At 42.3% G+C, this 22,313-nt stretch overlaps 1 protein-coding gene across 1 annotated transcript in view; it reads right to left on the reverse strand.

Moving 5' to 3' along the window:
- Positions 1-22,313, reverse strand: part of SOS2 (SOS Ras/Rho guanine nucleotide exchange factor 2) — a 355,579-nt gene that overhangs the window by 81,826 nt on the left and 251,440 nt on the right. Inside the window, exons 15-16 of the mRNA XM_053697641.1 lie at positions 21,392-21,511; positions 20,873-21,035 (exon numbers count right to left, since the gene is read on the reverse strand). Coding sequence (XP_053553616.1) covers positions 20,873-21,035; positions 21,392-21,511 — 283 coding nt within the window. The remainder of the gene's footprint in view (positions 1-20,872; positions 21,036-21,391; positions 21,512-22,313) is intronic.

The raw sequence follows: 22,313 nt of genomic DNA on the forward strand, positions 1-22,313 counted from the left end.
GGCTCAATTACTTCCTAACATGTATTGCAATTTCTGCCGCACAATATCCCTTCAATAAGGGTGTATGTTAGCCAAGTAATGCCAGAAAAGCACAGACTGTTATTTTGCCTCCATACAGGAACCACAGCGGGAACACCACAAAGTGAGATACTGGCTGTATCTCATGCAAAGCAGGAACTTTTCTGGACACACGCTGATTCACTTTACACAGCTGAGTGGACCTGAATCTACGCTAAATCTTTTCATCGGTGGCACTCCCGCTGTGGTTCCTGTATGGAGGCGGAATAAGAGTCTACAGCCTGTATGGGAAGTGGTGGTGAGTCTCACAAGAAGCATCCGTTTACCTGTGACCAAACAGCTATATACTTTGCGAAGTTAACAAGCATTTGATGCTGGATACTCTGGAGGTTGCGAGCTAGCAATTTGTTACTATTTTATGGCATTACTTGGCTAACATACACCCTTATTGAATGGATATTGTGCGGCAGAAATTGCAATACATGTTTGGAAATAATTGAGCCGCAATCACGCCTAACTTTCAGGATCCGCTCTATACGAACTGTTTTGGCTGTGACTATAGCTCTACATACTGCTACATTTATACTTTGTATTCGTACAGGATGTATCTTCATTACACAGTTACTACTTTATGAATAGATACCTTCTCTTGCAGTATATTAGGATTGAGCCAGCATAGATCCCGGTTTCGTCATCCTCTCTAGCTATTTACCCTTTCGCTATGAGTACCTGACCAGGCATTTTCCTCTACTTTGGAGCCTGGCTTCGGCCGTGGTGTTGTTAACCCCTTGGATACATATTTTGTCCTAGTTCCTGCTTTGTTTTTAGAATTGTATGTTTGTACTTTGATGACTGTATTATTGAACAGATGCATTATGTGGTTGAAGATGTGTTACCTTCTACTTCTGAGACCTGCATTTATGATATTTTGTTAACTATAATGTATCAAATACATTTTGGATATAAGTAAGACGTGCTGAATTCCCTGTCTTTTTATATGGAACTCCTTATGACTTAGGTGTTCAAGCTCTCAACAGCTGCTTGTGAGTTTCTTTTGGTCTAAATAATTGTGCTTAAAGGGACACTAAACCCAAACATTTTCTTTCATGATTCAGGTAGAGAATAGAATTTTAAATAACATTCCAAATGAATTATATTATCTAATTTGATTCATTCTTTAGATATCCTTTGTTGAAGAAATATTAATGCGCATGTGTGAGCCAATCACACGAGGCATCTATGTGCATCTACCAATCAGCAGCTACTGAGCATATCTAGATATGCTTTTCAGCAAAGAATATCAAGAGAATGAAGCTAATTAGATATTAGAAGTACATTAGAAAGTTGTTTAAAATCACATGCTCTTTCTAAATCATGAAAGAAAAATTTTGGGTTTCATGTCCCTTTAAGGGTCTGCACCAATCAAATTTATTCTTTGAAAGTTTTTGACCATATATATATATATATTTTACTAATTTATGCCGAGTGTGAGTACTTCTAAAGGATATTAAAAGGGTAAGCCAGTGCATAAAGCATTTCCCATAGTTCTTTCTGTCAGAAGTTATGCTCAGGCTGATTTAGCTCCTCACAAAAGGTTTTATTATGTATAATACAAACTCTTTAGAATATGCTTCCATTATTTATTTTTATTTATTTTTAAAATTGAGGTTTTTTTTCACCGATTGCAGAGAAATGGAAGTGTTTATGCATGACCAAGAATTATGACCCTGCAACATTGTACACAGTGACTTCTTGGTCAGTGCAGATACTCTTTCATATCTGTGCCTAAATGGCCACTGTAAGGGAGATAAGATAAACATCATTCAAGAAGTAGCAAATCAATATCAATAAGAGAAAGGATCTGCATACAAAATAAATGCTTCCAAAGTTTTACAATTAGTATTTTACTATCAAAAGCTTAAGGGAGAATTGTGTAAATCTAGAGCGATCCATATACTCCTTGAAAACTATCTTGATTATAGTCACATTGTCTCCTTTGTAGTGGCCAGTTAGGGCCAGTTGTAAATGAGCTTTGTGAACTAAGCTAATCAATCACTGTGTACCATGTAACTAGTCAGGTAAACTGTGTCATGCATAGGAATCCAGCCTCTGTGGGGAGTGGAAAAATATCAGTATGCAGAGGTAAGTTATAGAAGAGCAAGCAAAGTTTGTAATGAATGGTCACATAATTATATAATAAAGGGACATGAAACCAAAAATTGTTCTTTCCTGATTCTGACAAATCACCTCATTTTAAACATCTTTCCAATTTAATTCTATTATCAATTTTGCTTAAAGTGAAGGTCAAGTTTACAGTTGTTGACTACCGCAATGCATGTATAAATAGTGCATTAATATAGTCGCTAACTTTTTTTTTCTATTTTAACTCTTGTTATTTAAATAAATTGGTTATAAAAACAGAATTTATGCTTACCTGATAAATTACTTTCTCCAACGGTGTGTCCGGTCCACGGCGTCATCCATAACTTGTGGGAATATTCTCTTCCCCAACAGGAAATGGCAAAGAGCACAGCAAAAGCTGTCCATATAGTCCCTCCTAGGCTCCGCCCACCCCAGTCATTCGACCGACGGACAGGAGAAAAAACAGGAGAAACCATAAGGTGCCGTGGTGACTGTAGTTAAAGAAAAAAATTCATCAAACCTGATTAAAAAACCAGGGCGGGCCGTGGACCGGACACACCGTTGGAGAAAGTAATTTATCAGGTAAGCATAAATTCTGTTTTCTCCAACATTGGTGTGTCCGGTCCACGGCGTCATCCATAACTTGTGGGAACCAATACCAAAGCTTTAGGACACGGATGAAGGGAGGGAGCCAATAAGGTTACCTAAACAGAAGGCACCACGGCTTGCAAAACCTTTCTCCCAAAAATAGCCTCCGAAGAAGCAAAAGTATAAAATTTGTAGAATTTGGCAAAAGTGTGCAGGGAAGACCAAGTCGCTGCCTTACATATCTGATCAACAGAAGCCTCGTTCTTGAAGGCCCATGAGGAAGCCACAGCCCTAGTAGAGTGAGCTGTGATGCGTTCAGGAGGCTGCCGTCCGGCAGTCTCGTAAGCCAATCAGATGATGCTTTTTAGCCAAAAGGAAAGAGAGGTAGCAGTAGCTTTTTGACCTCTCCTCTTGCCAGAATAAACGACAAACAGAGAAGACGTTTGTCTGAAATCCTTTGTTGCTTCTAAATAGAACTTTAAAGCACGAACTACATCTAAATTGGGTAACAAACGTTCCTTCTTTGAAACTGGATTCGGACACAAAGAAGGCACAACTATTTCCTGGTTAATATTCTTGTTGGAAACGACCTTTGGAAGGAAACCAGGTTTAGTACGCAAAACAACCTTATCTGAATGGAACACCAGATAGGGCGGATTACACTGCAAAGCAGATAACTCAGAAACTCTTCTAGCAGAAGAAATAGCAACCAAAAACAGAACTTTCCAAGATAACATCTTGATATCTATGGAATGTAGAGGTTCAAACGGAACCCCTTGAAGAACTGAAAGAACTAAATTCAGAGTGAAAGGTCTGTAAACAGGCTTGATCCTGACCAAAGCCTGAACAAAAGCTTGAACATCAGGCACAGCTGCCAGTCGTTTGTGTAACAAGACAGATAAAGCAGAAATCTGTCCCTTTAGAGAACTCGCTGATAATCCCTTATCCAAACCTTCTTGTAGAAAGGAAAGGATCCTAGGAATTTTGATCTTACTCCATGAGAATCCCTTGGATTCACACCAACAGATATATCTTTTCCATATTTTATGGTAAATTTTTCTAGTTACAGGTTTTCTGGCTTGTACCAGAGTATCTATTACAGAATCCGAAAACCCACGCTTAGATAAAATCAAGCGTTCAATGTCCAAGCCGTTAGCTGGAGGGAAACTAGATTTGGATGTTCGAATGGACCTTGTACTAGAAGATCCTGTCTCAAAGGTAGCTTCCATGGTGGAGCCGATGACATATTCACCAGGTCTGCATACCAAGTCCTGCGTGGCCACGCAGGAGCTATCAAGATCACTGAGGCCCTCTCCTGCATGATCCTGGCTACCAGCCTGGGAATGAGAGGAAACGGTGGAAACACATAAGCTAGGTTGAAGGTCCAAGGCACTACTAATGCATCCACTAGAGTCGCCTTGGGATCCCTGGATCTGGACCCGTAGCAAGGAACCTTGAAGTTCTGACGAGACGCCATCAGATCCATGTCTGGAATGCCCCATAATTGAGTCAACTGGGCAAATATCTCCGGGTGGAGTTCCCACTCTCCCGGATGGAATGTCTGACGACTCAGATAATCCGCCTCCCAGTTTTCCACTCCTGGGATGTGGATCGCAGATAGGTGGCAGGAGTGATCCTCCGCCCATTTTATGATTTTGGTCACTTCTCTCATCGCCAGGGAACTCCTTGTTCCCCCCTGATGGTTGATGTAAGCAACAGTCGTCATGTTGTCTGATTGGAATCTTATGAATCTGGCCTTTGCTAGTTGAGGCCAAGCCCTGAGAGTATTGAATATCGCTCTCAGTTCCAGAATGTTTATCGGGAGAAGAGACTCTTCCCAAGACCATAGTCCCTGAGCTTTCAGGGAGTCCCAGACCGCGCCCCAGCCCACTAGACTGGCGTCGGTCGTGACGATGACCCACTCTGGTCTGCGGAAGCTCATTCCCTGGGACAGGTGATCCTGGGTTAGCCACCAACGGAGTGAGTCTCTGGTCTTCTGATCTACTTGAATCACTGGAGACAAGTCTGTATAGTCCCCATTCCACTGTTTCAGCATGCACAGTTGTAATGGTCTTAGATGAATTAGCGCAAAAGGAACTATGTCCATTGCTGCAACCATCAACCCTACTACTTCCATGCACTGAGCTATGGAAGGTCGTGGAACAGAGTGAAGAACTTGACAAGCGTTTAGAAGTTTTGACTTTCTGACATCTGTCAGGAAAATCTTCATTTCTAAAGAATCTATTATTGTCCCCAAGAAAGGAACTCTTGTCGACGGAGACAGGGAACTTTTTTCTATGTTTACTTTCCATCCGTGAGATCTGAGAAAGGCCAGAACGATGTCTGTGTGAGCCTTTGCCTTTGAAAGAGACGACGCTTGTATCAGAATGTCATCCAAGTAAGGTGCCACTGCAATGCCCCTTGGTCTTAGAACCGCTAGAAGGGACCCGAGTACCTTTGTGAAAATCCTTGGAGCAGTAGCTAGCCCGAATGGGAGAGCCACAAACTGGTAATGTTTGTCCAGAAAGGCGAACCTTAGGAACTGATGATGATCTTTGTGGATAGGAATATGTAGATACGCATCCTTTAGATCCACGGTAGTCATAAATTGACCCTCCTGGATTGTAGGTAAAATCGTTCGAATAGTTTCCATTTTGAACGATGGCACTCTGAGAAAATTGTTTAGGATCTTTAAATCCAGAATTGGTCTGAAAGTTCCCTCTTTTTTGGGAACTACAAACAGATTTGAGTAAAAACCCATTCCTTGTTCCACGGTTGGAACTGGGTGTATCACTCCCATTTTTAACAGGTCTTCTACACAATGTAAGAATGCCTGTCTCTTTATTTGGTTTGAAGATAAGTGAGACATGTGGAACCTTCCCCTTGGGGGTAGTTCCTTGAATTCCAGAAGATAACCCTGAGAAACTATTTCTAGTGCCCAGGGGTCCTGAACATCTCTTGCCCAAGCCTGAGCAAAGAGAGAGAGTCTGCCCCCTACTAGATCCGGTCCCGGATCGGGGGCTACTCCTTCATGCTGTTTTGGTAGCAGCAGCAGGCTTCTTGGCCTGCTTACCCTTGTTCCAGCCTTGCATCGGTTTCCAAGCTGGTTTGGTTTGTGAAGCATTACCCTCTTGTCTAGAGGCTGCAGAGTTGGAGGCCGATCCGTTCCTGAAATTGCGAAAGGAACGAAAATTAGACTTATTCTTGGCCTTGAAAGGGTTATCTTGTGGAAGGGCGTGGCCCTTACCCCCAGTGATGTCTGAGATAATCTCTTTCAATTCTGGCCCAAAAAGGGTTTTACCCTTGAAAGGGATATTAAGAAATTTTGTCTTGGAAGATACATCCGCTGACCAAGACTTTAGCCAGAGCGCTCTGCGCGCCACAATTGCAAACCGTGAATTTTTCGCCGCTAATCTTGCTAACTGCAAAGCGGCATCTAAAATAAAGCAATTAGCTAACTTAAGTGCGTGAATTCTGTCCATAACCTCCTCATACGGAGTCTCTCTACTGAGCGACTTTTCTAGTTCCTCGAACCAGAACCACGCTGCTGTAGTGACAGGAATAATGCACGAAATAGGTTGCAGGAGGTAACCTTGCTGTACAAAAATCTTTTTAAGCAAACCCTCCAATTTTTTATCCATAGGATCTTTGAAAGCGCAATTATCCGCGATAGGAATAGTGGTGCCCTTGTTTAGAGTAGAAACTGCCCCCTCGACCTTAGGGACTGTCTGCCATAAGTCCTTTCTGGGGTCAACCATAGGAAATAATTTCTTAAATATAGGAGGGGGGACAAAAGGTATGCCGAGCTTCTCCCACTCCTTATTCACTATGTCCGCCACCCGCTTGGGTATAGGAAAAGCGTCGGGGTGCACCGGAACCTCTAGGAACTTGTCCATCTTGCACAATTTTTCTGGAATGACCAGGTTGTCACAATCATCCAGAGTAGATAGCACCTCCTTAAGCAGTGCACGGAGATGCTCTAATTTAAATTTAAATGTCACAACATCAGGTTCTGCCTGTTGAGAAAACAGAATTTATGTTTACCTGATAAATTACTTTCTCCAACGGTGTGTCCGGTCCACGGCGTCATCCTTACTTGTGGGATATTCTCTTCCCCAACAGGAAATGGCAAAGAGCCCAGCAAAGCTGGTCACATGATCCCTCCTAGGCTCCGCCTACCCCAGTCATTCGACCGACGTTAAGGAGGAATATTTGCATAGGAGAAACCATATGGTACCGTGGTGACTGTAGTTAAAGAAAATAAATTATCAGACCTGATTAAAAAAACCAGGGCGGGCCGTGGACCGGACACACCGTTGGAGAAAGTAATTTATCAGGTAAACATAAATTCTGTTTTCTCCAACATAGGTGTGTCCGGTCCACGGCGTCATCCTTACTTGTGGGAACCAATACCAAAGCTTTAGGACACGGATGAAGGGAGGGAGCAAATCAGGTCACCTAAATGGAAGGCACCACGGCTTGCAAAACCTTTCTCCCAAAAATAGCCTCAGAAGAAGCAAAAGTATCAAACTTGTAAAATTTGGTAAAAGTGTGCAGTGAAGACCAAGTCGCTGCCCTACATATCTGATCAACAGAAGCCTCGTTCTTGAAGGCCCATGTGGAAGCCACAGCCCTAGTGGAATGAGCTGTGATTCTTTCGGGAGGCTGCCGTCCGGCAGTCTCGTAAGCCAATCTGATGATGCTTTTAATCCAAAAAGAGAGAGAGGTAGAAGTTGCTTTTTGACCTCTCCTTTTACCGGAATAAACAACAAACAAGGAAGATGTTTGTCTAAAATCCTTTGTAGCATCTAAATAGAATTTTAGAGCGCGAACAACATCCAAATTGTGCAACAAACGTTCCTTCTTTGAAACTGGTTTCGGACACAGAGAAGGTACGATAATCTCCTGGTTAATGTTTTTGTTAGAAACAACTTTTGGAAGAAAACCAGGTTTAGTACGTAAAACCACCTTATCTGCATGGAACACCAGATAAGGAGGAGAACACTGCAGAGCAGATAATTCTGAAACTCTTCTAGCAGAAGAAATTGCAACTAAAAACAAAACTTTCCAAGATAATAACTTAATATCAACGGAATGCAAGGGTTCAAACGGAACCCCCTGAAGAACTGAAAGAACTAAATTGAGACTCCAAGGAGGAGTCAAAGGTTTGTAAACAGGCTTAATTCTAACCAGAGCCTGAACAAAGGCTTGAACATCTGGCACAGCGGCCAGCTTTTTGTGAAGTAACACAGACAAGGCAGAAATCTGTCCCTTCAGGGAACTTGCAGATAATCCTTTTTCCAATCCTTCTTGAAGGAAGGATAGAATCCTAGGAATCTTAACCTTGTCCCAAGGGAATCCTTTAGATTCACACCAACAGATATATTTTTTCCAAATTTTGTGGTAAATCTTTCTAGTTACAGGCTTTCTGGCCTGAACAAGAGTATCGATAACAGAATCTGAGAATCCTCGCTTCGATAAGATCAAGCGTTCAATCTCCAAGCAGTCAGCTGGAGTGAAACCAGATTCGGATGTTCGAACGGACCCTGAACAAGAAGGTCTCGTCTCAAAGGTAGCTTCCAAGGAGGAGCCGATGACATATTCACCAGATCTGCGTACCAAGTCCTGCGTGGCCACGCAGGAGCTATCAAGATCACCGACGCCCTCTCCTGATTGATCCTGGCTACCAGCCTGGGGATGAGAGGAAACGGCGGGAACACATAAGCTAGTTTGAAGGTCCAAGGTGCTACTAGTGCATCCACTAGAGCCGCCTTGGGATCCCTGGATCTGGACCCGTAGCAAGGAACTTTGAAGTTCTGACGAGAGGCCATCAGATCCATGTCTGGAATGCCCCACAGCTGAGTGACTTGGGCAAAGATTTCCGGATGGAGTTCCCACTCCCCCGGATGCAATGTCTGACGACTCAGAAAATCCGCTTCCCAATTTTCCACTCCTGGGATGTGGATAGCAGACAGGTGGCAGGAGTGAGACTCCGCCCATAGAATGATTTTGGTCACTTCTTCCATCGCCAGGGAACTCCTTGTTCCCCCCTGATGGTTGATGTACGCAACAGTTGTCATGTTGTCTGATTGAAACCGTATGAACTTGGCCCTCGCTAGCTGAGGCCAAGCCTTGAGAGCATTGAATATCGCTCTCAGTTCCAGAATATTTATCGGTAGAAGAGATTCTTCCCGAGACCAAAGACCCTGAGCTTTCAGGGATCCCCAGACCGCGCCCCAGCCCATCAGACTGGCGTCGGTCGTGACAATGACCCACTCTGGTCTGCGGAATGTCATCCCTCGTGACAGGTTGTCCAGGGACAGCCACCAACGGAGTGAGTCTCTGGTCCTCTGATTTACTTGTATCTTTGGAGACAAGTCTGTATAGTCCCCATTCCACTGACTGAGCATGCACAGTTGTAATGGTCTTAGATGAATGCGTGCAAAAGGAACTATGTCCATTGCCGCTACCATCAACCCGATCACTTCCATGCACTGAGCTATGGAAGGAAGAGGAACGGAATGAAGTATCCGACAAGAGTCTAGAAGTTTTGTTTTTCTGGCCTCTGTCAGAAAAATCCTCATTTCTAAGGAGTCTATTATTGTTCCCAAGAAGGGAACCCTTGTTGACGGAGATAGAGAACTCTTTTCCACGTTCACTTTCCATCCGTGAGATCTGAGAAAGGCCAGGACAATGTCCGTGTGAGCCTTTGCTTGAGGAAGGGACGACGCTTGAATCAGAATGTCGTCCAAGTAAGGTACTACAGCAATGCCCCTTGGTCTTAGCACAGCTAGAAGGGACCCTAGTACCTTTGTGAAAATCCTTGGAGCAGTGGCTAATCCGAAAGGAAGCGCCACGAACTGGTAATGTTTGTCCATGAATGCGAACCTCAGGAACCGATGATGTTCCTTGTGGATAGGAATATGTAGATACGCATCCTTTAAATCCACCGTGGTCATGAATTGACCTTCCTGGATGGAAGGAAGAATAGTTCGAATGGTTTCCATCTTGAACGATGGAACCTTGAGAAACTTGTTTAAGATCTTGAGATCTAAGATTGGTCTGAACGTTCCCTCTTTTTTGGGAACTATAAACAGATTGGAGTAGAACCCCATCCCTTGTTCTCTTAATGGAACGGGATGAATCACTCCCATTTTTAACAGGTCTTCTACACAATGTAAGAATGCCTGTCTTTTTATGTGGTCTGAAGACAACTGAGACCTGTGGAACCTCCCCCTTGGGGGAAGTCCCTTGAATTCCAGAAGATAACCTTGGGAGACTATTTCTAGCGCCCAAGGATCCAGAACATCTCTTGCCCAAGCCTGAGCGAAGAGAGAGAGTCTGCCCCCCACCAGATCCGGTCCCGGATCGGGGGCCAACATTTCATGCTGTCTTGGTAGCAGTGGCAGGTTTCTTGGCCTGCTTTCCCTTGTTCCAGCCTTGCATTGGTCTCCAAGCTGGCTTGGCTTGAGAAGTATTACCCTCTTGCTTAGAGGACGTAGCACTTTGGGCTGGTCCGTTTCTACGAAAGGGACGAAAATTAGGTTTATTTTTTGCCTTGAAAGGCCGATCCTGAGGAAGGGCGTGGCCCTTACCCCCAGTGATATCCGAGATAATCTCTTTCAAGTCAGGGCCAAACAGCGTTTTCCCCTTGAAAGGAATGTTAAGTAGCTTGTTCTTGGAAGACGCATCAGCCGACCAAGATTTCAACCAAAGCGCTCTGCGCGCCACAATAGCAAACCCAGAATTCTTAGCCGCTAACCTAGCCAATTGCAAAGTGGCGTCTAGGGTGAAAGAATTAGCCAATTTGAGAGCATTGATTCTGTCTATAATCTCCTCATAAGGAGGAGAATCACTGTCGACCGCCTTTATCAGCTCATCGAACCAGAAACATGCGGCTGTAGCGACAGGGACAATGCATGAAATTGGTTGTAGAAGGTAACCCTGCTGAACAAACATCTTTTTAAGTAAACCTTCTAATTTTTTATCCATAGGATCTTTGAAAGCACAACTATCCTCTATGGGTATAGTGGTGCGTTTGTTTAAAGTGGAAACCGCTCCCTCGACCTTGGGGACTGTCTGCCATAAGTCCTTTCTGGGGTCGACCATAGGAAACAATTTTTTAAATATGGGGGGAGGGACGAAAGGAATACCGGGCCTTTCCCATTCTTTATTAACAATGTCCGCCACCCGCTTGGGTATAGGAAAAGCTTCTGGGAGCCCCGGCACCTCTAGGAACTTGTCCATTTTACATAGTTTCTCTGGGATGACCAACTTGTCACAATCATCCAGAGTGGATAATACCTCCTTAAGCAGAATGCGGAGATGTTCCAACTTAAATTTAAATGCAATCACATCAGGTTCAGCTTGTTGAGAAATGTTCCCTGAATCAGTAATTTCTCCCTCAGACAAAACCTCCCTGGCCCCATCAGACTGAGTTAGGGGCCCTTCAGAAATATTAATATCAGCGTCGTCATGCTCTTCAGTATCTAAAACAGAGCAGTCGCGCTTACGCTGATAAGTGTTCATTTTGGCTAAAATGTTTTTGACAGAATTATCCATTACAGCCGTTAATTGTTGCATAGTAAGGAGTATTGGCGCGCTAGATGTACTAGGGGCCTCCTGAGTGGGCAAGACTCGTGTAGACGAAGGAGGGAATGATGCAGTACCATGCTTACTCCCCTCACTTGAGGAATCATCTTGGGCATCATTGTCATTGTCACATAAATCACATTTATTTAAATGAATAGGAATTCTGGCTTCCCCACATTCAGAACACAGTCTATCTGGTAGTTCAGACATGTTAAACAGGCATAAACTTGATAACAAGTACAAAAAACGTTTTAAAATAAAACCGTTACTGTCACTTTAAATTTTAAACTGAACACACTTTATTACTGCAAATGCGAAAAAACATGAAGGAATTGTTCAAAATTCACCAAATTTTCACCACAGTGTCTTAAAGCCTTAAAAGTATTGCACACCAAATTTGGAAGCTTTAACCCTTAAAATAACGGAACCGGAGCCGTTTTGAACTTTAACCCCTTTACAGTCCCTGGTATCTGCTTTGCTGAGACCCAACCAAGCCCCAAGGGGAATACGATACCAAATGACGCCTTCAGAAAGTCTTTTCTAAGTATCAGAGCTCCTCTCACATGCAACTGCATGCCATGCCTCTCAAAAACAAGTGCGCAACACCGGCGCGAAAATGAGGCTCTGCCTATGCTTTGGGAAAGCCCCTAAAGAATAAGGTGTCTAAAACAGTGCCTGCCGATATTATTATATCAAAATACCCAGATAAAATGATTCCTCAAGGCTAAATATGTGTTAATAATCAATCGATTTAGCCCAAAAAAAAATCTACAGTCTTAATAAGCCTTTTTTGAAGCCCTTATTTACAATCGTAATAAACATGGCTTACCGGATCCCAGAGGGAAAATGACAGCTTCCAGCATTACATCGTCTTGTTAGAATGTGTCATACCTCAAGCAGCAAGAGACTGCTCACTGTTCCCCCAACTGAAGTTAATTGCTCTCAACAGTCCTGTGTGGAACAGCCATGGATTTTAGTGACGGTTGCTAAAATCATTTTCCTCATACAAACAGAAATCTTCATCTCTTTTCTGTTTCTGAGTAAATAGTACATACCAGCACTATTTCAAAATAACAAACTCTTGATTGAATAATAAAAACTACAGTTAAACACTAAAAAACTCTAAGCCATCTCCGTGGAGATGTTGCCTGTACAACGGCAAAGAGAATGACTGGGGTAGGCGGAGCCTAGGAGGGATCATGTGACCAGCTTTGCTGGGCTCTTTGCCATTTCCTGTTGGGGAAGAGAATATCCCACAAGTAAGGATGACGCCGTGGACCGGACACACCTATGTTGGAGAAATTCTACCTGAATCAGAAATTTCCCCATCTGACAAAACCTCCCTCATGGCCACTTCAGATTGGTGTGAGGGTATGACAGAACAATTATCATCAGCGCCCTCCTGCTCTACAGTGTTTAAAACAGAGCAATCGCGCTTTCTCTGAAATGCAGGCATTTTGGATAAAATATTTGCTATGGAGTTATCCATTACTGCCGTCAATTGTTGCATAGTAACAAGCATTGGCGCGCTAGAAGTACTAGGGGTCTCCTGCGTGGGCAAAACTGGTGTAGACACAGAAGGAGATGATATAGAACTATGTCTACTCCCTTCATCTGATGAATCATCTTGGGCAACTTTATTATCTGTGGCAGTACTGTCCTTACTTTGTTTGGACGCTATGGCACAATTATCACACAATTTTGAAGGGGGAGACACATTGGCTTCCATACATACAGAACATAGTTTATCTGAAGGCACAGACATGTTAAACAGGCTTAAACTTGTCAATAAAGTACAAAAACCGTTTTAAAACAAAACCGTTACTGTCTCTTTAAATTTTAAACAGGGCACACTTTATTACTGAATATGTGAAAAACTATGAAGGAATTGTTCAAATGTAACCAAATTTTCCCCACAGTGTCTTAAAGCATTCAAAGCATTGCACCCCAAATTTCAGACCTTTACCCCTTAAAATGAGTTTTAAACCCTCTACAGTCCCAGCTACAGCCTTTGCTGCGACTTTACCAAACCCAGGGGGGTATACGATACCAAATGAAGCCTTCTAGGAACCTTTTCAACTACTTTCAGACCCACACACATGCAGCTGCATGTCCTGCTCTCAAAAGTAACTGCGCAGTAATGGCGCGAAAATGACGCTCTGCCTACTACAGAGAAGGCCCTTCCTGACTGGGAAGGTGTCTAAACCAGTGCCTGACGTAAAAAAACGTTCCCCAAAGTTTATAAAGTGTGAATTTCAACATAAAGCTGTATAAAATGCCCAAATAAAGCAATCGATCTAGCCCATAAAAGTGTCTACCAGTTTTATAGCCCATATTAAGCCCTTTATTCTGTTTGAGACTAAGAAAATGGCTTACCGGTCCCCATGAGGGGAAATGACAGCCTTCCAGCATTACACAGTCTTGTTAGAAATATGGCTAGTCATACCTTAAGCAGAAAAGTCTGCCAACTGTTTCCCCCAACTGAAGTTATCTCATCTCAACAGTCCTATATGGAAACAGCAAACGATTTTAGTTACTGCTGCTAAAATCATATTCCTCTCACAAACAGAACTCTTCATCTTTTTCTGTTTCAGAGTAAAATAAAAAACTACAACTAATTACCACATACTCTTCACCATCTCCGTGGAGATGCTGCTTGTTCAGCGGCAAAGAGAATGACTGGGGTGGGCGGAGCCTAGGAAGGACTATATGGACAGCTTTTGCTGTGCTCTTTGTCATTTCCTGTTGGGGAAGAGAATATTCCCACAAGTTATGGATGACGCCGTGGACCGGACACACCAATGTTGGAGAAAATGTATACCGTTGCAATGCCGACTCCTCCCTGACACGACTTCCATGTTCTCCTGGTGTGACGTATCCAGCGGTCGCACCCGCTGTCTACATCGCTTTAAAGCGCATTCACAATCGTGAGTTGAACTGTGCACGCGCAAAACTCCACAATTTTGTTATTGACACAACAGTATTCAATAAATGAATTATTACATTAGCACGAGCATGATGAAGAAGCAGGGCGTTTGCGGGTTATATGCATGCGCTAAACGATAGCGTGACGTTGAACAAAAGGGGCTGAACAACCATTGGTGTATCACATAGGACTCAGCTGTCAATCAATTAGTAAAAATGGCGGGCGGAGGAAAGAAGTGCATCAGAGGCAGTTTTAAAGGTAAAAAAAAGGTATGAAATATTGATAACTCAAAAAAAAATGATGAATTAAAGTACAGCTAATTTTTAATAATGTATACAACGGCGTGAGTGAGTCTGCTAAACTTGACCATCACTTTAATTCTCTTGGTATCTATCCGTTATTAAAGGTGCAGCAATGCACTACTGGGAACACTTTTGTAAACCAATGATTAGAGGCATATATATTCAACCACCAATCAGTAGCTATCTCCTAGCTCCTCAGACTACCCTAGGTATCCTTTTCAACAAAGGATACCATGAGAATAAAGCAAATTAGATAAAAGAAATAAATTGGAAAATTGTTTAAAAACATAAAATTATGCTTACCTGATAATGTCATTTCCATCTGTGGGAGGAGAGTCCACTGCTTCATTCATCACTCCAGGAGGAGACAAAGACACCCCAGCCAAAGGCTTAAATACCTCCCCCACTCCCCTCATCCCCCAGTAATTCTGCCAAGGGAACAAGGAACCGTAGGAGAAATATCAGGGTATAAATGGTTCCAGAAGATTGAAAATAAATTGAGGTCTGCCCACCGGAGAACGGGCGGGTGCAGTGGACTCTCCTCCCACAGATGGAAATTAAAGCATAATTTATGTTTTCCATATTAATGGGAGGAGAGTCCACTGCTTCATTCATCACTTGTGGGAACAAATACCCAGGCTCTAGAGGACACTGAATGAAAAAAAAACGGGAGGGTAAAGGAGGCGGACCCTATACTGAGGGCACAACAGCCTGCAGAACCTTTCTCCCAAAAGCTGCTTCCGCCAAGGCAAAAACGTCAAATTTATAAAATCTTGCAAAAGTATGTAAGGATGACCAGGTGGCAACCTTACAAATCTGCTCCATAGAAGCCTCATTCTTAAAGGCCCAAGAAGAGGCCACAGCCCTAGTTGAGTGAGCCGTAATCGTCTGAGGAGGCTTGTGTCCCGCTGTCTCATATGCCAGACGGATCATACTCCTCAACCAAAAAGATAGAGAAGTTGCAGAGGCCCTTTGCCCCCTGAGTCTTCCAGAATACACAACAAATAAGGATAACGTCTGTCTGAACTCCTTTGTGGCTTGAAAATAAAACTTCAAAGCTTGAACCCCATCCAGATTATGAAGTAACCTCTCCTTCAAAGAAGAAGGGTTAGGACACAAGGAAGGAACTACTATTTCCTGATTGATGTTACGACTTGACACTACCTTGGGAAGGAATCCCAATCCAGTACGAAGAACAGCCTTATCAGCATGAAAAACTAAGTAGGGAGGCTCACATTGCAAGGCCGCTAACTCAGAGACTCTGCGTGCCGATGCAATAGCCAATAACAGGACCTTCCTTCCATGAGAGAATCTTAATGTTAAGGGCATGCATAGGCTCAAACGGAGCCCTCTTCAAAACCTTAAGAACCAAGTTTAAGCTCCAAGGAGGAGCCGTATTCCTGAAGACAGGTAGGATCCTAACCAGAAACTGAACAAAGGAATAAATGTCAGGAAGCTCCGCAAGCTTCTTATGTAACAGTACAGATCAAGCCGAGATCTGTCCCCATAGGGAACTGGCAGCAAGGTCCTTATCTAGACTGTCCTGAAGAAAGGCAAAAATCCTGGATACCCTGACCTTATACCATGGGTATCCTGTTTCCTCACACCAGGACAAGTAGGTCCTCCACACCTTGTGGTAGATGCTTCTAGTGACCGGCTTCCTGGCCTGAACGAGAGTATCAATCACTCTCTCCGAAAATCCTCTCTTGGCTAAGGTTAGGCGTTCAATCTCCACGCAGTCAGCCTCAGAGATTCAAGATTTTTATGTTGAAAAGGACCTTGAACTAGCAGATCCTTGCGACAAGGTAACCTCCACGGCGGATATGACATCGCCACTAGATCTGCAAACCACGCCCTCCCCAGCCACGACGGAGCAATCAGAATAGCCAAAGCTTGCTCCTGCTTGATGAGGGCCACTACTCGATGTAGAAGAGACAACTGTGGAAATATGTAACTTAGGTTGAAGTCCCAGGGTACCCGACATCTTTGCTAGATACCATGAGCCCAATTACCTCCAAACATCTGGCCACAGATTTCCTGGAGGATGTCTGCAGGGCTAGACAGTTGGTCACCAGCTTCCAACGTCTCTGGTCTGTAAAAAATTTCCTCATTGCTTAAGAATCAGTTATCGTACCCAGGAACTCCACCCTGTTGCTGGGGACCAATGAACTCTTTCCTTTGTTTATGTTCCACCTGTGGGACCGAAGGACTTTAGGATGGAGCCTGGATCAAGATATCGCCCAGATACGGTGCCACTGCAATTCCTCTGGCTCTCGCTACTGCGAGAAGAGCTCCCAGAACCTTTGTAAAGACTCTTGGGGTGGTCGCCAGACCAAACGGAAGGGCCACAAACTGGAAGTGCTGGTCCAGGAAGGCGAACCGTCAGGTCAATATTCGTCATGAATTGCCCCTCTTGAACCAGGGGTCAAAATTAATCTGATCTGCCGCCGCCGGTTGGAACACGAACCCCATCAGTTGGAACATCTTCCACAACATGGACTCCATCTTTTTATCCATGGGTTCCTTAAAAGAGGAGCTATCCTTAAGCGGAATGGTTGTTCTCTTAGCGAGCATGGAGATAGCACCATCCACCTTAGGGACGGTTCCCCACAGTTCAAGCTGTGCGTCCGGAACGGGGAAAAGTTCTTAAAAGAAGACGAGGGAGAAAATGGCAAACCCAGTTTCTCCCATTCATTCTTAATAATGTTCGCCATTTTGAGGCCTGGGGCACTACCCTGTCCTTGTAAACCCTATCCAGTTTAGGGATCGAAGGTTCCTCCGGAAGTTTTGGTTCCGGAAACCTCCAGCGTAGCAAGCACTTCCTTCAGCAGAAAACGCAAATGCTCCATCTTAAATTTGAAATCAGGTTCCTCCACGAACGGAGCCTTAGAAGTAGCTGATTCCAACCAAGAAGCAACATCCTCCAATAAGTCGGAGTGGATAATCTGTCTGAGACATATAGCAGAGTCGAGGACCCCTGAGATGGATAGCAGTGCCGCATTTTCCGCTTGCGCTTAGTAGGCCCAGGCAACGCATTTATGTCTGCAGAAACCTCCGTCTGCAACTTATCAGCGAAGTCTGGAGGCCAAAGGGACCCCTCCTGTGGGAGGATTAGTAGTGCTCTGGGGAACTGCTTGTGTAATCGGAGATGATTGTAGGGAACACACCTCGCGGGGCAGAGAACCCTCAGAGGTGGACGTGCCAAAAAAAGCCCGCCTCAATCTCTCTCTAACTGTTCCATACTGACAGAGCCTCATCTCACATATGTGCAGCAGAAACACAATAAACAATAATATGCATAATAAAATCCCCCCTGTTCCATAACCCCCTTCCGAGGGTATTACCCTAGATTCTATACAGATAAAAGGAGTCACACTGAGACCCTGTCTTCTTGCGTAATCACACACACACATATATATATATATATATATAAAAAATGAAACGATCTTACCAGAATCAACGCCGTGGAACAGGAACACGGCCCTTCAAGTGCGACAGGTTAGTAGTGTCGCTCCTGACATGGACTTGAGAGAAGAAAAGCAGGCAGCGAAACTCGTCAATGCTGATTGCTTAAGGAGCTGTTAATATGAGTCGGGATGGTTTCGCAGAAGAACTCCCCCTGCATCTCTGGACTCTAACTTTCACCCATGCTCTCACTGAGAGGCTGACAGGACTACTTAAAACTCCAGTCCCATTGTGAAGAGTACTACCCTCTATAAGAGACTACTCCGAATCTTCTGACGCTTCTCTGCCAACCTCCTGTCACGAAAGGAAAAGAATGACTGGGCGATGAGGGGAGTGGGGGAGGTATTTAAGCCTTTGGCTGGGGTGTCTTTGCCTCCTCCTGGAGGCCAGGTTCTTAATTCCCACAAGTGATGAAGCAATGGACTCTCCTCCCATCAAGATGGAAATTGTATGCTGTATCTGAATCCTGAAAGAAACTTTTAAGGTATCATGTCCCTTTAATTTTCACTGCATTTTTAAACAGTGATTGCATGTGTGTTTAAGCAAGGATATATAAATATATATATATATATACATACATACACACACAGACACACACTGTGTGTGTGTGTGTGTATATATATATATATATATATATATATATATATATATATATATATATATATACACATATACACATATACAGGTGGCCCTCGGTTTACGCCGGTTCAATTTGCTCCGTTTCAGAATAACAATAGCAGTCATTAAAATAGCCAGTAGGTGGAGCTGTCTGCTTGTGTTTCAGCAAAGTTAAAGGGACACTGTACCCAAATTTTTTCTTTTGTAATTCAGAAAGAGCATGCAATTTTAAGCAACTTTCTAATTTACTCCTATTATCAATTTTTCTTCGTTCTCTTGCTATCATTATTTGAAAAAGAAGGCATCTAAGCTTTTTTTTTGGTTTCAGTACTCTGGACAGCACTTTTTTATTGGTGGATGAATTTATCCACCAATCAGCAAGGACAACCCAGGTTGTTCACCAAAAATGGGCCGGCATCTAAACTTACATTCTTGCATTTCAAATAAAGATATCAAGAGAATGAAGAAAATTTGATAATAAGAGTAAATTAAAAAGTTGCTTAAAATTTCATGCTTAATCTGAATCACGAAAGAAAAATTTTGGGTACAGTGTCCCTTTAAGCTAGTTTAACAGCCTGAAATTGATCTGTGTACACAGATCAGACAAGACCTATCGAGCAAGATCTTGCAGCCACTTCCCTATTATCTTCCTGTCCAGCTGCTTGAGGTGAGGGTGCCTAACTGCCTATTAATCACTGCAGATTGAAATGCATAGACTAGGTACAGAACCAATATTATCTAACATGCAAAAAAATGCAGAGAACTGATTGCAGAAAAATGCAAGAAAAAAAAAGTTTTTGTTGATGATGCAATCTGTTGTGTAATTATTTTATTAAGTGATGTTTAGCAAATGTTTTTGTTCATTAAACTTAGTTTGATGATGATACAATCTATATTATTAGGTTTATAATGCTGTTTAGCATTTAAAGTCTTCATTTCAAACCTTTAAAAAAATGTATTAGGTGTTACTTATGACAATTTTGAGAGGGGCCTAGAACCTAACTCCCTTACTTCCCATTGACTTACATTATAAACTGGGTTTCAATTTACAACGGTTTCGATTTACAACCATTCTTCTTGGAACCTAACCCCGGCGTAAAATGAGGGCTACATACAGGTAACCCTCCGTTTACACCGGGGTTAGGTTCCAGAAGGAATGGTTGTAAATCGAAACCGTTGTAAATTGAAACCCAGTTTATAATGTAAGTCAATGGGAAGTGAGGGAGATAGGTTCCAGGCCCCTCTCAAAATTGTCATAAGTAACACCTAATACATTATTTTTAAAGCTTTGAAATGAAGACTTTAAATGCTAAACAGCATTATAAACCTAATAAAATAATCACAAAACACAGAATATATAATTAAACTAAGTTAAATGAACAAAAACATTTGCTAAACAGCATTATAAACCTAATAAAATAATCACACAACACAGACTTTACTTGCATTTTTCTGCAAACAGTTCTTTCTATGCATTCCAATCTGGACTGATTTATAGACAGGAAGATCTTGTTCCTTTGAAATCTGCTTGATAGCTCAGGTCTGGTTAAACTGATTAATTTCAGCTTGCTTGGCTTTGCTGCAACACAAGCGGACAGCTCCACCTACTGGCTATTTTAATAAATGCACTGCTTCTCAATGCTTTTCAATTATTGGGACAGATGAGTAAGGATACAATCATTAACAACTATGTTTTGAAGAAAGAGAGCCACATATTTACTGTGAGCAGCACCGACACTGTGATTTCATCTACAGTGACACTGATTGGTCTGTTACTACCATGTGATCACACACATTTTCTAATTTGGAGGCTGGGAAGCAAGCAGTGAATGACATTGGCAGTACTGTCCAGAGGGCCCAATGGAGACAGCTGCATGGAATATGGATTTCACAGTTCTTGTAGGTGATTGGATTGAAGTGCAGTAGCTATGGCAACCCAGGAGTGCTATAAAACACTAAGTACAAAGTACAGCAACCACAGATTTACCAAATCTATAATGATAGACGACGATGACGTAAAATAATATGGCAATGATTTCCCTTTCAATTGAGTTTTACATTTATTATTAATATATAGAGTAACAGCAATATCAAACTGAGTTTTGCCTATACTAACTTTATTAAATAAAATTTTTACATTTAACCTATTGGGGATACAAATAAATGTAACAAACAGTTATTGAAAGACTCTATTTAGGTTGTAAGAGGAGCTATAACTTACCTCAAATGTGTGATCCAGACGGTACACTGGTACTGAATTCACGGCACTAACTATTTCAAGTACACCATTAAAATTATTCAAGTCCTGAAATACTTGTAAGATTTCAATGATTCTACTGAAAACAGCCAACCTCTCATCAGAATTCTCCGTTTCCACAACACACCTGTTAAAAGATATAAGAAACATTTTCATCTATACATTTTTACACATACAGAATACATTTGTATTAATTATTTAATTGTATTTAATCTACTCTTAGCACACAGGAACTGGCAACCTGTGCAATTTGGATTTCTAATTTCCTGAAGCATTGCGAATTAGACAAATGCTACAGAGCTCTAGTACAGAAGGAAGCCAGGTCTACATAGAAACTTGCAGGCTATACGGACTATTCAAAATTACTGGTATCATAAAACATTATAAAATGCCATGCTCACTATAATAGTTTATTGATATAAGTGGGAAACAAATGAAAGGCTCTTTAAATCAGGTTTAGGCTAAACAAAAAGGAAAGCATACTTTTCAAACCACAGAGTGAGATTTGTGGTATGACGAATCATTTTCAGCAAATTGGGAGAATTAATCTCTTTGTCTTCTTTTGTCCACACGCTGCCCACAAGTTCTGATGGCTGGACGGCCCTGTAATAGGCAAACCAAAAAGAAGCCATATGAATAAGTAGAGGCGTACTGAATAAACAGATTATACAAGAATTAGCATGGAATGAGTACTCAAGAAACATTGTATTTCTGCTTTATATTACTGGAAAGCAAAAGCTGGATTACTAACTTCCATTTTACGGCACAGGATAAATGACAGATTTTGCAGACCTCTATTTTCAACAATTTCATTTTATTTGAAAAATAAGGGATACTGCTTTTGTAAAGACTGACAGTTGATACATCTTTCTGTGGACCTGGCATTGGGTCTCCACACATTCATGTTGCCAAACAGACCTATGGCAGAACAGGTTTGGGGACCTTATTCAAGTCAATGCATTAGTTTTAGTTTAATTAAATTTCATATACATTTAAACAGTTTCAATAGTGATATAGACATGATATTTGACTGTGCAACATGCCTTAATAGTGCTGGTTCGTATCAGTCACCATAAAGTGCCCTTCTCTGTTTTGCATACAGTCTTGTTATTCCAGGGGAAAATCAAATTTATCAGCAGCTCTTTTATGAACGCCTCTACCTGAGTTCTGTTCAACCGTTTCAAAATGACTGGTCTCATTGGAATTTATTTCTCTTGATAACACTAGATTAAATGTCAATCGCAAATGATAACGTGCACTACATTATTTTGCACTGTGCCTCACAATTGTGTATTAAAAGTTGTAGGTTAAAATGCATTTTAAACCAAAGAAAAAATTTGAACCAGAGAATTTTTAACACACTACGCAGTAATAGCGCACCCTATAATTTCAAAGGGAAGCGGTA

Source organism: Bombina bombina, chromosome 1 (genome assembly GCF_027579735.1).
Source record: "Bombina bombina isolate aBomBom1 chromosome 1, aBomBom1.pri, whole genome shotgun sequence".
NCBI lineage: Eukaryota > Metazoa > Chordata > Amphibia > Anura > Bombinatoridae > Bombina > Bombina bombina.